General features: G+C 32.1%; 1 protein-coding gene across 1 annotated transcript; it reads right to left on the bottom strand.

Annotated features, from left to right (window-relative positions):
- Nucleotides 1–6,494: 6,494 nt before the first annotated feature.
- On the bottom strand, nucleotides 6,495–16,959 carry LOC148604367 (eukaryotic translation initiation factor 3 subunit F-like). The gene is made up of 8 exons (XM_088547385.1): nucleotides 16,812–16,959; nucleotides 12,398–12,468; nucleotides 11,135–11,214; nucleotides 10,535–10,672; nucleotides 10,064–10,155; nucleotides 8,188–8,324; nucleotides 7,225–7,338; nucleotides 6,495–6,674 (listed from the first exon to the last, which is right to left on the bottom strand). The coding sequence occupies exons 1-8, from the start codon at nucleotides 16,918–16,920 to the stop codon at nucleotides 6,597–6,599; spliced, it is 819 nt and encodes a 272-aa protein (XP_088403511.1). The 5' UTR covers nucleotides 16,921–16,959; the 3' UTR covers nucleotides 6,495–6,596.
- Nucleotides 16,960–17,029: the final 70 nt, after the last annotated feature.

Here is a 17,029-nt window from a genome sequence, read left to right as displayed (position 1 = left end):
TCACAATATTCAATGGCTTCTCTGGACTTTACCTTAACTTTAACCTGCAGATGACTATATATCAGCATGATTCTACATATGTCAGCTCACAATCCTCAGAATGGCATGTGGGGTTAGCAGACTTGCAGTGCAGTACTGGTCACCGGAAGTGAAGGGTCTCTAAATAGCATGGGAAATCCCAGTGTTTTCACAAGATAGGGGTATATTTAAAAATCATTATGGAGATTAGGCTTCACATCACAAGAAGCAAAATGCACCTATAAAATGTACAGAAATGTTTTTCCTTTCAGAAACTGTTTAATTTTTTTAAATAAGATGAGAACTTTTTTCACAGCACTATGAGGAACAGGGGTAATTTCTGCGTAGGACTATTTTTGCGTACGTTCCAAATGCTCATTGGTTGAATTGGTGGTCTGTAACCTAGAACATTAAAAAAAAACAGTGTATGCAGCAACAATTTTCTCTTTTAAGATACTCTATTCAAAAGTGTTAAGGTACTTCTTTAGATTGATTTTGAAATATGTAGATATGAATATATTTAGGAATTTCTTATCCCCAAATTGATCCCCAGACCAGGAGTAACACAAGCCTAGGAAGGATTTCTGAATCGGCAAACCATGTCTCCATACAAAAATAAACGTGTTCGAAATTTGGCAAATCTAGCGAGCGGGGGCATCATTAGTGTCTTACAGACACATTTGTAATTTGTTTTTGTTGTATAATGGTATTATTCTGTTGTAATCATTGTCGTTGTTGGGTTCCTTTTATTAATTTACCATAATTTGAGTAAAACTGAATTGATAGTTTCCAAATTTTAACACAACATTCCTGGATATATGGTGGAAGGTCCTTAAGTTTTTGAAAGTTTGTTTCATAACCCATTTTATAAATAATGACTACAAGGGGGAAATTGGGTGTTAGAATTGATAGAAATATTTAATTGTCGATCCAATTATAATGATTCGGATGTCAATATGTTTCTTTTTGAAATTCTGTTTTTTTTTAAAGTTTTTTTGCAGATTAATCTTATCTTTAACAGTTTTTGGAGATCAATGGGAACGACATTGGGCCATGCCTAAAAGCAGGTGCGTAGCTGAGGCCAAATTGTTGTGTAGGCAAAATTACGGCAGAGCTCTGGTAGGGGGTCCAGGGGGGGCAAAGACCCCCCCCCCCATGAAGCTCCGCGGAGATAGCGTTTTAGAGCATCAGTTATGCCTCTCCTGGATGTATTTTATCTAAAAAAAAAAGAGGCAACTTTTTTATTAATATTTATTCATATGAGTTTGATTTTTTAATTTGATTCCTTTGAAGTTATAGAGGTCCTAAAGGGCCACACACTCCAAAAAATTGACTTTTATTTTTGGTCTGATTTTCAATATTTTATTTAATGATATCCTTATAAAATCCCTGCCAGTGTTTTTCTATCAGATTTACATCTCTTACTGTTTTTTACTTTTTGACTCCTTGTAAGAGTTATTGCCCTTGAAAGGGGAAAACTGCTGTCTTTTTTTTTCACAGTTTTCAGCTAATATCTTGAAAACTATGATTGTTTAAAAGAAACTTTCAATTGTTGAAATGATCATATGATAAGTCCTACCAAAGTCTTCTTGAGTCAAAATTGTTGGACAACTTCATGTTAAATTTATTGCCTTTGAAAGGCAAAATTCAACATGGTGAGCGATTCAGGCCCCTGGGAGCCTCTTGTTTATATACATATTGAAGATGTAAAACTCCTATAATGAAGAAAGGTGTATGTGCATTTAGCTATGAATATTGCCTAAAGATATCAAATTTGTTGTAATAATATAAAAGTTGTTCATATCTGAAAGATACACCATTCAAGCATGATACAGCACTCAATATTTGGCAAAAATCCAGGTTGCACATTTTTAGACTCTTATTTCTTAACAGTTATAAGTCTCAACCTCCTTACTCAATCCCAGCCTTCCTTTTGTGGAGTGACTTTTTGTGGTATAATTGCAGAGAGATCCATTCACATTAACTCGTGTTATTGAACATCAGATTTATTTGACCATTATTTCCTTACATGGCTCAAGTAACATTTCCCAAAATCATGGCATGGCACCTAATAGAAATTATCAATTTTCAATGTTTAAGTGGGACACATTCTTTTATCATGTCAAATTAGATTCCTGCCATAGTGCCTAGTCAAAAGAAAGAGAAAATATGGTTATATAACAATGCACGGTTGTTTTAACCATGTAGGCACAGGCACTAGGATCCAGGATGGTCAGAATTCAATAATAATGGTTAAAAACAATGAATTTTTAATTTTTTGGGAAAGAAAAAACCTGGACCCAAGTGCCTGTTGAATCCACTGTAATTGAAATACATCAAAAACCTATTGAAGTTAGGTGGACCAGAAGGATGCACGGACATGTATATACCATATTGTATCAATCTCAATATCAAGACAGCTAATCAGAATACAGCTATTATTTTCAAATCTTAATGAACATGATGTTTTGATATCAGACTGTTCATAAGGCATACTATAACTAAACTTAAAACCAACAATGCACAAATCCATGCCACTCAGTGTTGAAATGAAAAAAAAAAAAAAAACTATGCATCTAAATAAGGAAGAAACTACACATAGTTGATCAACATTATTAAAAAAAATAAATAAAAAAACAGGTCAAACTAGCAAACAAAAGAAAAAAATTATCTGATATATATTTTGAATCTCCAGAATTCCTAAGGCAATTCATCCAAGGATTGTCATTTTATCAAGGAAATCTATCCCCTCAACATTCCTCTAATTTATATTTGTAATGCAAACACAAACATGTAAAAATATGCAAGGTGTAATTTATTAGACTGGGGAATAAAAAACCAAACTGATGTTGTTCATACAGATATAAGTTGGATTTCATAGAATGGTATGAGATTTCAATATTAAAATGTTTTCTCAACAATGAAAAGTGTTGGCATTAGGTTGACCAAAGAATTACATTTTTATTTAAAAGACTTATATTCATGGAACAATTTTGGCCGGATACGTTTAATACAGAGTAAAGAGCATACAATAATAAACCAGTCTGTCTGTCCACATATCTTATGAATATAACACGTCAACTAAATTTGATTAAATTTCATATGAACATGTAAAATAGTTGATTACTTGCTAGAAGAAATAACACCCTTAACGTAAGTATACTGTCCACTATATACTAGTTAATATTTTTTTCTTTTTAACTATTTTTATCAGTTATTTTGGTGAGGTAAAAAGGAATATAATTATATGTATCAGATACACATTTCTCAACTACAAGTAAATGCCTTAGGCAATTCAGTTTAATAAGGTTCGATAAGTTTGGAATATACACATGGAAACCAAAGTTTTGACTTACAAGTAAAATAAATCACAACACATAGGTGATCTTTTTTGCATAGATGACTTTCTGTTTCCCTTTTGCTTAAAAAAGTTTTAGTATGGTTCCATATTGGTGTTTCTAAAAAAGCAGAGGATGCTTACCCTACCAGTGCACCTGGTCCATACTGCCATATTTTTGTGGAGTCAGCATGGCTTATTTATTTTTGTTTCTTTGTACATAAATTTTTTGTTATTTCATGTTCTTTGTAGTGCGTGTCTAGTCTTTATCCTAGGATTATGTTCTTTTGATTTCTGCTTGAATCTTGATCTCCTTGATTGCTCTTGATAATTAAACCAGATAATTAAATATTAACTGGATTAAAGATGAAGTTGTAATGTAGAAAATTTTAGTTACAGGTATGTTCGAAACAGTTTACAACTCCTTTCTAGCATTGTATATATAAGTGGTGTACTTTCTTATTAATGAACACAGTTATTTCCCATGTTACAACTTAATTAATGAACACAATTATTTCCCATGTTACAACTTAATGAACACAGTTATTTCTCCATGTTAAAACTTAATATGCTACTGGAGCTTTTTGATTTTATTCATAAGCAGGTTTTCTTTCAAATCATGTTAGAATCTTTCTCTAGCAAAAACCAGCTCATGATATATTAGAAAGCATTGCTGGACCAAATTATAAATGATAGTTTTCAATACAAATCTAGCTAGGCTACTGATTTAAATAGCTCTCTAAGTATAAATACCAATGTGTCTTACTTTATAACAACAGAACACGTGTGATCTTTTAGATGCTATCGTTACTATCTTTAAAGTTTGAACACTGTGAAAGTACTTTAATTCATAGGTACCAATTTTCGTGGATTAGGGATAAAGCACAAGTTTGTGGATTTTTTAATTCTTGGTTTTGAGGTTTCCAGTATACACATCAACGGAAATCTTCTTTTCATTGGAAACCAAATCTTGTGGTTTGGCCTACCAACAAAACCACGAAAATTGGTACTCATGAACAATACATGTAGTACTTGCACAGTAGTTGTCATTTATGGGGTAAATTATGACAAGATGACCATAATTTACAGCTATTTAAGGCTAAAAACCACTAATTCCACTTCCCATAGGCTTCTATGCTAATTTCACAATATTCAATGGCTTCTCTGGACTTTACCTTAACTTTAACCTGCAGATGACTATATATCAGCATGATTCTACATATGTCAGCTCACAATCCTCAGAATGGCATGTGAGGTTAGCAGACTTGCAGTGCAGTACTGGTCACCGGAAGTGAAGGGTCTATAAATAGCATGGGAAATCCTAGTGTTTTCACAAGATAGGGGTATATTTAAAAATCATTATGGAGATTAGGCTTCACATCACAAGAAGCAAAATGCACCTATAAAATGTACAGAAATGTTTTTCCTTTCAGAAACTGTTTAAATTTTTTAAATAAGATGAGAACTTTTTTCACAGCACTATGAGGAACAGGGGTAATTTCTGCGTAGGACTATTTTTGCGTACGTTCCAAATGCTCATTGGTTGAATTGGTGGTCTGTAACCTAAAGAGTCACTTTTTGTCTTAGATAAAATAAGTAACTATACAGGTATCTTCCTACACACATACTGAATGCATTTGCAAAGTTTCAGTGAAATGTGACAAGCACTTTTTTAAATATTTGATTTTTAAATATAGGGTAACCAAGTTGTGCGAGCAAAAAAGTGAAAATATTCTACCATACTGAAATGCATTAAATATTTGCAAAGAACTTTTTCTGACTTTTCAAGTAAAAAATATCAATCACAACTTGTTTTTTAACAATATTAATGAAGAAATAGTTTTAAAAGTAATCATTTTCTGAGAAATTGGTCTATTTTTAAAAATTTATTTCTGACATGCCTCCCCCTTTTTCTTGATCACATGTCAAAAATCCTAAATCTTTAAATTTTCACAAAAGGTGATATATTTGGCTTTAAATTTGTAAATACAGTGTTTTCACATTAAAACATGACCAGTAAAGGGCACCTAAAGCAAAAAAAGTGCTCAATAATGGATTTTCCATGTTGCCATAGGGGAATGCTTATATGGCCTTAACCGCAGTAATGAAAGTGAGTTTTTCCTCATTTCTAACCTAATTTTTGCTCAAATCTACACAAAACTTGATTTCAAGTGCTTATTACTACCATATTTAGGTAAATATAGCCCTCAAAGTTTAATATTTGATATTTTTACTAAATTTTCTACACTTTTTACAAGATAGGACATAAAAATCAGCCAAAAAGACCAATTTTCCATAATTTGGACCTATAACTTAAAAAAATGCATATTTTGAAGGATTTTTGTAGTGTATTCCTCTCATGGCAAAGTTAACAAGATCTTCAAGTAGTTTAAAGCTATTTCAAGAAACTTTTCATTTTGCCATGGCTCATCTTAAGGCTAAAAACCACTAATTCCACTTCACATAGGCTTCTATGCTAATTTCACAATATTCAATGGCTTCTCTGGACTTTACCTTAACTTTAACCTGCAGATGACTATATATCAGCATGATTCTACATATGTCAGCTCACAATCCTCAGAATGGCATGTGGGGTTAGCAGACTTGCAGTGCAGTACTGGTCACCGAAAGTGAAGGGTCTATAAATAGCATGGGAAATCCTAGTGTTTTCACAAGATAGGGGTATATTTAAAAATCATTATGGAGATTAGGCTTCACATCACAAGAAGCAAAATGCACCTATAAAATGTACAGAAATGTTTTTCCTTTCAGAAACTGTTTAAATTTTTTAAATAAGATGAGAACTTTTTTCACAGCACTATGAGGAACAGGGGTAATTTCTGCGTAGGTCTATTTTTGCGTACGTTCCAAATGCTCATTGGTTGAATTGGTGGTCTGTAACCTTAAACTTGTAAGATAGTGTCCAAAAAATCACACAGGTGTTTTCTTGTTACAAAGAAAGACACATATGTAGAATGTTGGGTAGATTTCTACTTTGAGAGCTATTTAAATTATTCAGTGGCATATCAATTGTATTAAAAATCAGTCTCACTCTTTATGAAACTGCAAGTTCACTCAAGTACTAATAACCCACAATCTGTTGTAAAGTATCACGATATAAAAGGCCTAAAAAGAACAATGACAGCTTTATAATTTAATATGATAAAGACTAAATGTTTGAATTGAATCATTGTCCACAATAAATAAGAAGTCAGCCAGCCAAGTGTAGAGAGTGTGGTTTTTAAAGTTTGTGGAGTTTCTCGTTCAGTGCTAGTTGTGCTTTTGTCAGATTAGCAAGGTATACCACCATCAGCAGATCCTACAAAACAAATGGTTTCACTTAATTGTTGAATTATATTTAACCATATGTAAATGAATGCTTGTTATATGAAAAATCTAATAACATATTATAAAATCCCCCTATTAATGGGGAAAATAAAAAAAGTTTTCTTTCTCCGTTAAATTTCTTTAATGTATACAAAAACATTTTTGATTTCACAGTGAATTTCAAGCATTTGTCATGAATAAGTTACTTAAAGATGCTTTTTTTCAAAACACTTCTTAGCAACTCCGACTATTTATCTCAAAACAATCCGGTTTAATGCATATAATGAGAATAAGTATGGTGTATATGTCAAAGAGACAACCCCTACGGGATGGAAATGTCAGCCCAAGGTCACCTATTAAGTCTTTCAAGAACAATGAGGAAACATTACGTCACAATGCAGTCTACACCTGGCACCAAAACATTGTTTTACACAGGTAGAGCTAAAGAGTTGCCCCTAAATACTCAAGTAACTTAAAAAAAATAAACGTGAAAATGAAACAAAACATACATGTATGTATTGATAGTGCTACTATCACATTACCTTCATATTGGCATTTAACATTGTATCAAATTCATCTCTGTCTATCTGTGGCACACTGTCCATCAAATCCATTAGATACCGGCCCACTGTACAATCAGCAGGAACCTTGTTGGCCTACAACAACAGGATATACATTGTATTGGTACTAGAAAAACTATGATCCAAAACATTATCAATGGACTGAATAATTAGATAAATGGTTGCACCTGGTCCATGCTCCCAGTTTTTAGCGGAGTCTGAGTTGCTCATTTACTTTTGTTACTTTGTATGTATGATTTTAGTTACTTTATGTTCTTTGTTGTGTGTGTTCCATGTCTGGTCTTTGTCCCTGGATTACATTCTTTTGATTACCGCTATAACCTTGGTTCCCTTGATTACTCTTTGACAATTACAATCACAGACAGATGATCTGGTGGGCACTGAAACCTCTTTCATACCAATAAAGGCCCATAACTTGTGAAATGTACATGCAATTTATACAATAACCAAACTTCGTCTCTATATTAAGACTGACAGCCTTGCATTGAAGTATGAAAAGTTTAATTCAAAATATCTGTCTGGAATCAAAAAGTATATGATCATCAATTGATAAACAAAATCAGCCAACATGTAGGATCACTATAATATAGTGTTTTATCCACATTTGATTATAGTAAGAGTATATTATACCCTTATTATAATCAAATGTGGGTATAATCACCATCCTCATTTGCCAGACTTTACACCTAGAATTAATAAAATCTCGTCACAAATAAAATGAAAATAATGGTGATTTTTCTTGGATTAAACATCTTTTCTGTATCTTCCCTAAAAACAAAATTATGTCTTAATTGAAAACCCACATAATACACACAGCAAAACAATATGAATCAAAGAAATTAAAAAATTGATAATCTGAGAGCCTGATTGATAGTTAGGAAGTCATAGTGAACAGCTTGAATGAAATGAAGTAAAAAAGCCTACCAATACATCATCAACAAAGTCCTGAGTGATTGACAGCTTATCCTTCAGTAAAGTACATGCCCTTTCTACTTGTGTTAGGTCAGACACCATCTGTACTGTTCTCTTAGGGTTAAATTTTCCTTTCTGTATTAATTCCACTGTAAAATTAAATCACTTCATTACTCCTCCTAGTCACTATTTGTTGTGTGATAAAAACTGATCAATTGACATGTTTACATGAAATCCAACATGTAAATTATCAAATGGAAGTATGAAGGCCTGCTTCACGGTGCATTCATGGATCACTTAGTACCTCATTACCTCAAAAACAGTACATGATGTTGGTAAGCACACTTCTTAAAGCTCTTGTATTTATAGTGGGATATTCATATGGAATCCAATAATCCATTTTTTCCCAAAATAACACTAAATATATTAGTCCATTTTTTTAAGTTGTGGCCCCTTATAATTTGAAAAATGTAAAAGATATCTGAAATCTGATTGAAAAATGCATGCAAGGATTTTCATGAGGAATCTAACAAAAACATTTTCAAAATAAGACCAGAAAAAATCAAAATGCACCAGGGTGTACAAGTGGAATTGTGTCCCCATTTTAGAGAAAAAATATTTGATATCTAACCTGTATGCAACAGTATCCTTAAGTTCCATTTGAACCAGATGCAAACATTTGAGTTATTGTTCAGAAGCTTAATTTTTACAGAAAAAACAATTAAGCTTTTAGGCAACTATGACCTTGACTGAAAGCAAAATCCCCCCCACACAAATCAACAGTGTTTTTATTTATCTGGTGCTGTTAACTGAGATACTTGTGCATATTATTTCGGTGGTTTTCTGTCAAAATATGCATGTTTAATTTTGGTGCATTCAGAATAATAAATGTTTTATTTTCATGCTTCACAGTGGCACAAAATCATAATTATTTACCCTAAAAAAGAATCTAAAGCTACCTAGCTCCCATGGTTGAATGTAATTGTTGTGTAAACATCAGATACATTTTGTCTGCTATCCATGGTAATTGTTTTTTTTTTCAATTTCATGGTTGATGAACATACAAGTGGATAATTGACACCTGTGACTTAGCTATTCTGACTGTCATTATTGTTTTATTACAACAAAAAACAGTAAAGATAATAAAAAACAAATATTAGTTAATAAAGTTACCATTAAAGATAATTAGCCTAAATATAATACTAGATTGTGAACCTTTTCCACTTTTGTTTCAGTTCACATTTGTCATAAAACTGATTCATTATCAATTATGGCAGTTAAAGAAATTAGCAGTAGACCTATAGACCAAGTCTACGTAAAATCAAGCAGGTCTATGATGAAACTGGCTCAATTTCCTTTGAAATGTACAGTGCGGTCTACATAAAATTATGATGGGTCTATGTTGACCAAAAATTAAGTCCCTAACACTGTAATATCTTGACCTACACTTAGAGATCGATGGTAAAGGAAAACTATTGACCAAACTTTACGACAAACATGATGACTCTTCATTCAGCATTGGCAACTTTCCTTTGATCTGTGCCAACCTATGCAGGATACCCAAAGGAACATTTATACCAAGTTTGGTTCTAATTGGTCAAGTAGTGTCAGAAAAGAAGAATTTTGAAAAATTGTTAATGATGGCGGCGACAACTAAAGGATGCCTATGTTGATGACAGGTAGATACCCTTATACAAGATCAAAGTTTGTATGGTCGAAAAAAAAAAAAAACAAAAAAACTGGGGGTACAAAACTTTTAGCTGAAAAAATGGGGGTAGGTGAATAGGAAACACACATCTTTTATAATTTTGCCTTTAGAGAATTTTATACTTAATATCAATACAAATCATACAGGCAAGCAAATTTTGTACAAGTATTATAAACATACCACCAACTCTTTCTGGTTCATATGCCACAACTTCTACCTGAACAGGTGTAAACATAGTACCCATTGTCTTCCCTGGCACACCAATTGTTGAACTAAAACAACATAAAATACCATCATCAATTATGTCCTACATATTGTTCCTATTTTGATTGGTTGAATGCTAATTCATAATGTCAACATATAAAAGTTATTATACTATAATTACAGACTCTGCCTTCCTAGAAGTGGGTTGTTCAACACAAATTGAACCTTTAACCTTTAACCTACGTACGAGATGTGAGTTCAGGCAAAATAGAAAATACATAATGGCATGAAGGGAAGTTGACAGTGTTCACCTTATTGCAAGCCAGATTTGCTAAATTTAACACCTTCACAGCAATATTTTCATTCTATCACAGGTTGTATCAGCCTCAAACTAGTGCCTGATTTATGGAGTAATATAGAAAGTGAAAACAACGGCACTTTCTTTACCTAACATAAGCCTTGATGTCCATCCTGGAATTCTTTAAACTGGTATCAACTGTCAAATGAATGGGATTTTTTGCTTCTCTTGTGTAATACTCATGGATAAGTACAGAATGCTCTGACACTTCATTACCGGTTGAGTACCTGTTAAGATGTTAAAGAGTTGTGTTAAAAAACATCACATGTTATAGACTTGATATCATTTTTTTACTTGAGTGAAATGAATCTTACTTTCCATTGAAGTTCATTTATTTACTGATGTTAACTAATCTCAAAACTTCAAAAGAAATAATTCTCACTAAGGTAGAAGACGTGTAAATTCAGGTGTGATATTACTCTCACCCAGAGTATGAAAATACCTCTATGACTTTTTGAAGTGTGAAATATTGATCTAAATCATGGAAGGGAAAAAAAAAGACTTAAAAAAAGACTGGTTCAGACAAGTCCACAGTTAATGCAGGGCTTGGTGTACACTTACTACAATCATTAAAACAATTTAACCATAAAATATTTTGTGAAATATTGCCTTGCTGTTATTGTGCATTAATCCTTTTTAAATAAAGGACATCTCAGCAGACAATTTCTTACTGACTTAAATATACATACCATCCTACAATGACCTCAGATGAGTTGACTCTTTTATGAAGTTCATACATGTTTCTAGCATACTCAAGATCAGCTGCAACCTGCAATACACCATATGGATTATAATACAAGTAAAATCTCTTATTTTCTAACCCAATTGGTCATGATGATATGGTTAATGACCTTAGAAATTAATTTCATAACTTTTTCAATTATTTTCTAAAATTAGAACTTAAACTACCCTTTATTTATATATTCTAATAGCTATAATATAATTCAACCACCTGGAGTTACTTTCTTAACAATGTCATGTTTGAAATTACTAAGAAATAGCACCACACTAGAAAATCAATATTAAAGAGCTTTGTAGGGTTCAGCGTGATATGACCACAATGATCAATTTGGGCTAGTGCTGTGTTCAATCTGGAGCGCACCATTGTGGGATTCCCACAATTTATGTCATTCTGTCACAATGGAAATGGTAACCTGGGCCAAATCAGTTACTTTGAATTTTCACCTTTTGAGATCGTCCATTAGATTGAGCACTGCAAGTGTGGACACAGTATTGGTTTTTGACACACTTTGGCACAGAGACTTACAGTTCGTAATTTACACAACCGATTAGGACACAATATAGCACAAAATTTGAAATTCAATTAAGGATAAAAAAAAGTTCTGGTTAATGGTGCTAATAAAAGACCTACGCCTTCAATCATGGTAACTAATAATACCAAAAAAAATGTAAGAGATGTAAATCTGACGGGAAAACACAGCTTGGGATTCTCATAAGGAATCCAATAGAATATTTTTCTTTTTTTAAATTGGACCAAAAATGATTTTTAAGGTGACCCAATTTTGTTCACCTTTAACTCCAAATTGGTAAAAGATAAGTCTACAATGTAAAATATACAGAATTTCGAAAGTACACATTGATATCTGAATCATCAAAACCAGATCAACAATAAAATTTTTCAATTAATTCTAATGATATCACCTATTTAATCCTTTATAGCCCCTTATTTTCAAAAGGGTTGGGGCAAAAACCTAAAAAACACAAAAAAACTACTGAGCGTGTCACCATTTCTAGGCACAATATGAACAAAATTGAAAAAAAAACTGGATAACTTTTACATCATGACAGAGTGATACCATTATAGGACTGATTTTTTCGTTGTTGAGACCATATAATGTTGATAAAAACAAAGAAACTTGTAATAAGTATGTTTTCGATGATCAATGCGCCACCTTATGAATGTATGTATGTTGATAAATATAACTTCATACCTCATCTTCAGATTCATTATGTGGGACTGCAAAACAGTTAGTTACTTCTAATGATCCTTTATCAAATACACCTAAAATACAATAAATTACTGGGATTATTACACATACAACAGCAAGCTTACATTGTGCAAGATTCTTCACAAAATGCCAACAAAAAATAAAAAATAAAAAAAAACTTGGTCAAAAGAATAGATTTCTTCTTTTTATTTTACAACGTATTTCATTTTTTTGGTGTCCAGAAAATCAACATTGTTTTCAGTGCAAGCTATCGGCCACTAGCATGAAGCCAGGGGCTAATAAAAATTGATTCAGGCTATTGAAATGTTGTTTACTTTTCATGTTTTGGGCTAGTTGAATCATATACAGTCCTTTAATATTCCGGCTAGTTGTTGAGAATTTTGAAAAAAAAAAGAACCATGTTAAGATTACTTGATTAGTTTGTTAAACTAGAAATGGTGCATGTCACATTGTCTGGATGTAATCTTGGTAATTTTCATGGATTATATCTTTTTTGGAATAATTTTTGAGCCATTATTTTTTCAAACTGGGAAACAGCTTTATGTCAGAGGTAATTCAAGGCAAACAATATCTTTAGGCATACTCCCATATGTACAAGTCAGCTTACAGAAAGCACAGGATGCTTACTTACTTGTGCACCTGGTCCATGCTCCCAGTTTTTAGTGGAGTCTAATTTGCTCATTTACTTTTGTTATTTTGAATGTATTATTTTATTTACTTTATGTCTTTTGTTGTCACTAAATATATGTGTCATCACTGTTTTTAAGGAATATGACTAATACTCTGGGTAAATGATTTTATAAAGTCTATGCACCTTGTAGGTCTGTGTATGATTCAATTCCATTTATTTGCATTTTTATATATTTTTTTAGAATTTGTATATTGTTTTCAAGACTATCCATGTACATTAAATGTTCTGTTCTTCATTTCAGTCAGTGATCATGGTAAACAAGTCTTTAAAAATGCAAGTGTGTTATTTTTTTTAATTTTTTTTGGGGGGAGGGGGAGGTTTCTTCTATGTATTACCTACTTACAAGTGACTAAAAAAAAAAAACAAAACAAAAAACCAAAAAGGCCTAAAATGAAGGTCATAATTATTTTACCATGTAACATGAAGCATTCTTAATATAACAAATAAAATTCATGAAGAAATACTGGCGAATTAGAATAATATTTTTGATTTTGGAAATAATGCCTATAATTTTATGAACAAAGCAAGGGACAGGAAATTTTGACAGCATAATGCCAGTCATTTTTATCATACTTCAGCAGACATTTATGTCAGTTTGAGAATAAACTTAAAAAAAAAAACACTTTTTTGTAGTTAATTATTTAGATAAATATTAGAATTTTGGTTATTTCATCAAATACTCTTTCTTTTACAAAATATCTGAACGAGTGAACGAGTTTGGTTTCAACCACACCTGGATGTTCTAACCTGTAAACAAAACATCGTGTCTCTCAGATCTTTTCATTATATCGGCAAACAGCCTAAAACTTCAGAGTAATGAAAAAAGTTGATTAATCACAAATACATTTTAAATGGGTTATTGACTTCTCAGGGGTTAAATTATTTTCTGAGCAATGTAGGTACCTTCGGTTTTATAGGAGGTACTTTTCATCATTTTGTTTAATAAAAATGTATGAAATTTTGAAATTCTGGAGGTACCTTTCAGTAGTTTAGAAGGGAAAAAGTACCTGGTACCACCTCTTAATGAAAGGCCAGGACTTCTGTGTTAAAAAGATTCAATCGATTAATTAATAATTACAAACAAGGACTGTGCTTTCATTACCACTGAGTGAAAGATCAGTGCGAAAACAATAGATTTGTCAATCTTTTTCTTAATTTAAATTAAATCTTAAGTAATAAATGGATGATTCCTAAATGAATGATAAATTCTCTGAGTGATTCTATCACAATGATGCTGCACATGTACTGTTAATTCAATTATGCAACCAACTAATCAGTTACAGGTAAATCAAAGTCACAGGTGACTGCTCATCGGCTAATATTGCCACATCTGTCCATCAATTTCCAATAAACAATTAGGAGACAGGTAGCCAGGATGCTTATACATTACAGTAATAAAATCATGCAGACTGTGATTTATAAGAGTTGACAATTTTTTTCTGTCCAATATTGGAAAAAGGTTGTCGGTCATTGACAGGCATTTTTTACCATTTCAAGACCCTTGGTACAAAGGCATACCGTATATACTGCCCTATAAGTTGGATTTTTGAGACTAAATTTTTAACTGCTTGTAAATGGTTCTGACTTATAGACGAGATCTATCTTGTGAACTAAAAGTTTCAGCTTGAAAATGCCAAAAGCTTGATAACTGACATAAGTGTGACACCCAACACTGAACAGCCATACTGGCACCACTAACCCCAATGTTTAAATTGTATATGTCAGTTTTAGGAAAACTATCTTCATCTTCTACAACTAAAATATGATGCAGTAAAAGAATATTTACTTATAAGTCTTTATTTTTCCATAATACTAGCCTTTTATGATTTTATTCATGTTTCCCATTCGTCCATTTTGTGTATTGATTTTTACCTGCATACACTCTTATAGCCAAAAATACAAAGGTGTAATAGAAACGTAACACAATAATGTACCACAATTCTTAAGTTAAGTAATCAATATTTTAGTTGGTTATGACAATTCTTTTATGAATTTCTTTTATCCTAAGATAAAACCTCTCAATTTACTGAAACATCTTCTAAAATGAGTTGTTAGTGTTTCATTAACTTTCTTTTTTGTTCTTTGTTGTTCCCCATATTTATGATTTTAATTTGGGTCAGTGGTTGTACCAAACTTAGAATGAATGAAAAAAATGGCTGCTTTTAAGGATGTCTTGTGTATGCATGTGCTTATTTTGAAATATCCCTAGTCGATTTAAAAGCTGTACAGAACTCATGTTACCTACGTTATAGTGTAAATATCTTTACTGATTAAATAAAAATTACTTTGTTACTTCCTTACTTAATAAATATACGATTCAATCTTTGTACCACTGTCACATCATACAGTTAAATGGAAATGGTAGTATTTAGTGTTAATGATATGCCTTCTTTTATGCATGTGTTTATTCTGTTTCTATCTTGTTACTTGTAAATAAGTTCGTATGAACACATTTTGCTACATTTCAGATGTGAAATGTAAGAGTACCATGCTTAGATGAGTCATTAAGGCTGATACATGTAGCATTGCAATGGTTGTAAAGAACAAACATTCTTTTCATTTGTTAGTTATTTTTTAAGCATATACACCATTTGTATATTCTCTCTAAGATTTTTTTTCTATCTACCAATATCTTGCAAATATTACACGGCAATGATGCTCTGAATCATTCAACAATCAGGATATTAATACAGCTCTGTGTACCATAGCTGCAAGCTCTCAGGACTGTTTACTTTAGCAGAGCTAGAGGTTGTCCGGTAAGCTATTTTTCGACTTTTGCCATCTTAACCTCTAGCATCGGACATTTTGTAAGCCACAGCAAATGTGAATAAGCTAAACATGTGTTTTTTAAACAGATTAAGTCTTTTGTTTGCAGAATAGAATTTTATCCCACCTTAAGTCAAGTGATAAAAATCCTAAATTTTTGTTTGGTACCTAGAAAACATTTGTAATGAAGACAGTTATCAAAGTGACCAGCCATTTTGAATTAGGTCACTAATTTCATGGAATATAATATATTTTTGACAAAATGATCTTTAAGTTGGTAATTGCAATTCGTTGGTTTATTTAAAATAATATTTTTGTTTCACAAATTAAATCTGTAATTGTATTAACCAGATGTACCCATTCAAAATGCTGAAAATCAAATGAGAAGTTCATTTAAACTGCATATACGAAGGATTTCCACGATGGCTAGATTTTCTCATCAGGTAAGTCTTTCGTTTTTCTTTGATTTAGTCACCTATTCTTGTGAAAGGGTAAAGAAACTGTAAAATGGTTTAAATGGAAAATATTTTTTACTATAATTCTGCTCATTTTAAAGAATGATGGAATGAGCGGTGTGCAATATGGCGCTCAGAAGTAAGAGGTTTGGGTATGGAGGAACAAAATTCCAACTGCTTACAGTTACATTGTGGGTATCCAACTGTACAGAAATTTATAACCCCATATGGTATTGAGAAATAAATAACGTTATATTTTTTTTCAAAAACTACAGCTATTTCTCTTCATAGTTTAATAACTCTGATGTGTAGTTATGAAACGAAACCGAAACACATATGTGAAGTCACTTCCATACGCCAAAATGTCTACATTACTGCCCACGTGAGGAGGAAAAAATGTAAACAATGACGACTTTTGTGATTTTTTTATACAACGGGAACATGTTTTCTTATTCTTATTCGTATAAACAAATAGCTCATGTACCTAAGAGTGTTCCTATAACTCTTTTAGCGTCATCGTTTCTTCGTTCATACGAATCAATAATACTAAATAAAACGACCGGGTGAACCCGGCACACGAGGCTGGCTGCCATTTTCTGTAGTGAATGAATATCGATTCCTTATTGGTGAACACACACGAGATGTAGTCACGCAAAAGTAAAATTATTTCCATGGCTTTTAAAATGATAGTCAAATTTTCAC

Source organism: Perna viridis, chromosome 10 (assembly GCF_037379345.1).
Source record: "Perna viridis isolate PV_CMFRI_1.1 ecotype Kerala chromosome 10, ASM3737934v1, whole genome shotgun sequence".
Taxonomy (NCBI): Eukaryota; Metazoa; Mollusca; class Bivalvia; order Mytilida; family Mytilidae; genus Perna; species Perna viridis.
Note: the sequence above shows the minus strand (reverse complement) of the source record. Positions and strands in the feature narration are given on the sequence as shown.